Source organism: Nansenia antarctica, assembly GCF_963989245.1.
Source record: "Nansenia antarctica genome assembly, chromosome: 14".
In the NCBI taxonomy this organism is placed as follows: Eukaryota; Metazoa; Chordata; class Actinopteri; order Argentiniformes; family Microstomatidae; genus Nansenia; species Nansenia antarctica.
In genome coordinates, this window is record NC_137684.1 from 31,511,307 (window position 1) to 31,513,806 (window position 2,500).

General features: G+C 46.9%; 1 protein-coding gene across 4 annotated transcripts in view; it reads right to left on the reverse strand.

Annotated features, from left to right (window-relative positions):
• The window catches only part of cadps2 (Ca++-dependent secretion activator 2), a gene marked incomplete at its 3' end in the record, with an annotated part of 199,098 nt that overhangs the window by 134,335 nt on the left and 62,263 nt on the right, over positions 1 to 2,500 (reverse strand). For all 4 annotated transcript variants that reach the window (XM_080545181.1, XM_080545182.1, XM_080545180.1 and 1 more), the window contains exon 3: positions 1 to 257. This exon is cut by the window's left edge and continues 76 nt beyond it. In XM_080545181.1, the coding sequence (XP_080401307.1) occupies positions 1 to 257 (257 nt within the window). The remainder of the gene's footprint in view (positions 258 to 2,500) is intronic.

Genomic DNA, 2,500 nt, shown 5'->3' on the forward strand with positions numbered 1-2,500 from the left:
TCCCTGCTGAGGATGAGTTCTGACACGGCGCTGAGCGGGACCCGCTGGGCCTGGCGCCGCACGTCCTCGTCGCCCCGGTAGATGGTGTCGAACTTGGCGATCCAGCTGCTCAGGACCGTCTCCTTGCTCAGGCCGTCGATCTCAGGCAGGCTGCGCACGCGGCGCTCGATGTTCTTCTTGAAGACGGCCCGGAAGTCGCTGGCGGAGCAGCCGCCGCTCTGCACCATCCTGGACACGCGCTCACTCTTCAGGAAGCCCTGGGGGGCGGGAGAGGGAAGGGACATAGATATTATTTATACAACAGTTAGTTCCGACCAAGTAATTTGATTGGACAAGAGGCATTCCATGAGTGCTGATACACAATATAACAGCACTGGGACTTTTAACTATATGTATCACTCCGCCCGCACAGATGTTCTACTAAATGACCGTTAATTAGACGACATGTTAATTAGACGACATGTTTGTGTTCAGGTTACTAGGCAACAGTCCATTTGAAGTTCAGTTGCGGAACTATTTTTTGTTTATTTTTATGATTAAATAAACAAACAAATCATAATCTGTTGTCGCTTATTACTGTTAACTAATAAATCGCGCTGTAGAACTGTTGTATAAAAGCAATATCACACTCGAGGTCGTGCTGTTAAACTGAATATCAGCCTGCGGCCTCGTACCTACGACCCAATCACAGCTGTGCTGATATTCAGTATAACAGCACGACCTTGAGTGTGATATTGCTTAAATAAACTCCTCAACGTTTGGAAACGTTATTTCGGTCGATTATTCCTCCCCTTTAATAATACCAATTGGTATTGTTTTTTTATATGGTTGGAAAGCCTGATTAGTCACCTTTACAACGAGGTACAACTTGTAAGGATCATGGATTCGTGGAAGGAGCAACACATCTAAATGTGTGGGTAGAGGCCCAAAAGAATTTGCCAAAATCCCCTGCAAAACAGGACTTGTCATCATTGAAGGCAATCTCAATGCAGTGAGATATTGGAATGATATTCTGGAGCCAGTGGCGATCTTTTTTTTGAGGAGTTTATATATAAATACTGTCCAAAATGATGGAGGTTGATTATGGAACCCTCTTCTGACGCCTACTCCTTTCCTCATTTCCCTTAGACCCTCTGGCTGGATGACTCTTCCTGCTACGACTGGTGGATCGATGATTCACTTGCTTAGTCAAATGTATCGATTGTAAGTCGCTTTGGAATAAGGCGTCTGCTAAATGCCAAAGATATAAATGTAATGGAATTGGAAATGGAACCAAAGTGAATCCAGAAGTTAAACTACATGAGTCGGTCTGTTTACATAGGACCCGTGTGGTGATGAACATCCAGGGTTTATGGCCAGTTCAGGGACAGCAAACCTCAGGAATTATTCATGTTGTTTCTTCCAGAGGGGCTTTGCTGCAGACTCACTGAGAGTCTGTCTGCTGATATTAGCAGTCATGACGAAGGGAAGAGACTGCATGGGAGTGGAGAATCATCTGAATAACCTTTACTTATTCATGTATTTATTTATTTAAGTGCTATCCACGAAATCCTGAGTTGAAGAGTTGTTACTAATTAAGTTAACTCCTTTGTGAAAAAGGATACCGTATTTTTGGGGCGGCTGTGGCGCAGGAGGTAGAGCCGCCGTCTAATGATCACAAGGTAGGCAGATCGGCAGTTCGAGCCCCGGCTGGCCACATGTCGAAGTGTCCTTGGGCAAGACACTGAACCCCAAAATTGCTCCCAATGAGCAGGCCGGCGCCTTGCATGGCAGCTTGCCGTGAATGTGTGTGTGAATGGGTGAATGAGAGGCCGTTGTAAAGCGCTTTGGAATAAGGCGCTATATAAGTGCACTCCATTTACCATTTACCATTTATTTTGTGGTATGACATGTTTGACCAGCAGGTGTTTGACCAGCAGGTGTTTGACCAGCATGTGTTTGACCAGCATTGCAGAACACCATCAGATATGATCTCAGGTGATAAACAGTATTACTTGATATCAAAAATCATCCACAAAGCAGGACGATGAATTTCAGCAAATAATGGCATTCACCAGTAACCATGTTAGACATTCAATCTCTTGCAGAAAGGAACTGAGTGTTAGTGGAAATCAGCCGCTGGCAGTAGGCCCCTCCCCTAGAACACCCCTGGCCCCTCCCCTAGAACACCCCTGGCCCCTCCCCTAGAACACCCCTGGCCCCTCCCCTAGAACACCCCTGGCCCCTCCCCTAGAACACCCCTGGCCCCTCCCCTAGAACACCCCTGGCCCCTCCCCTAGAACACCCCTGGCCCTCCCCTAGAACATAGGGTTGGGTACCGAAAATCGGTACCGGTAGGTACCGGTTACTTTACATTCGGTATGTACCCGTACCGAATCGCAAAGGAGATTTCGGTACCTCATTTCGGTACTTTACTGGTGACTCGTGACGTCACATCGCCTGTTAAATTTCCACTCAGTGAAAGCAGCGAGTACGGAAGGATAACGAGAAGGTTGCTAAT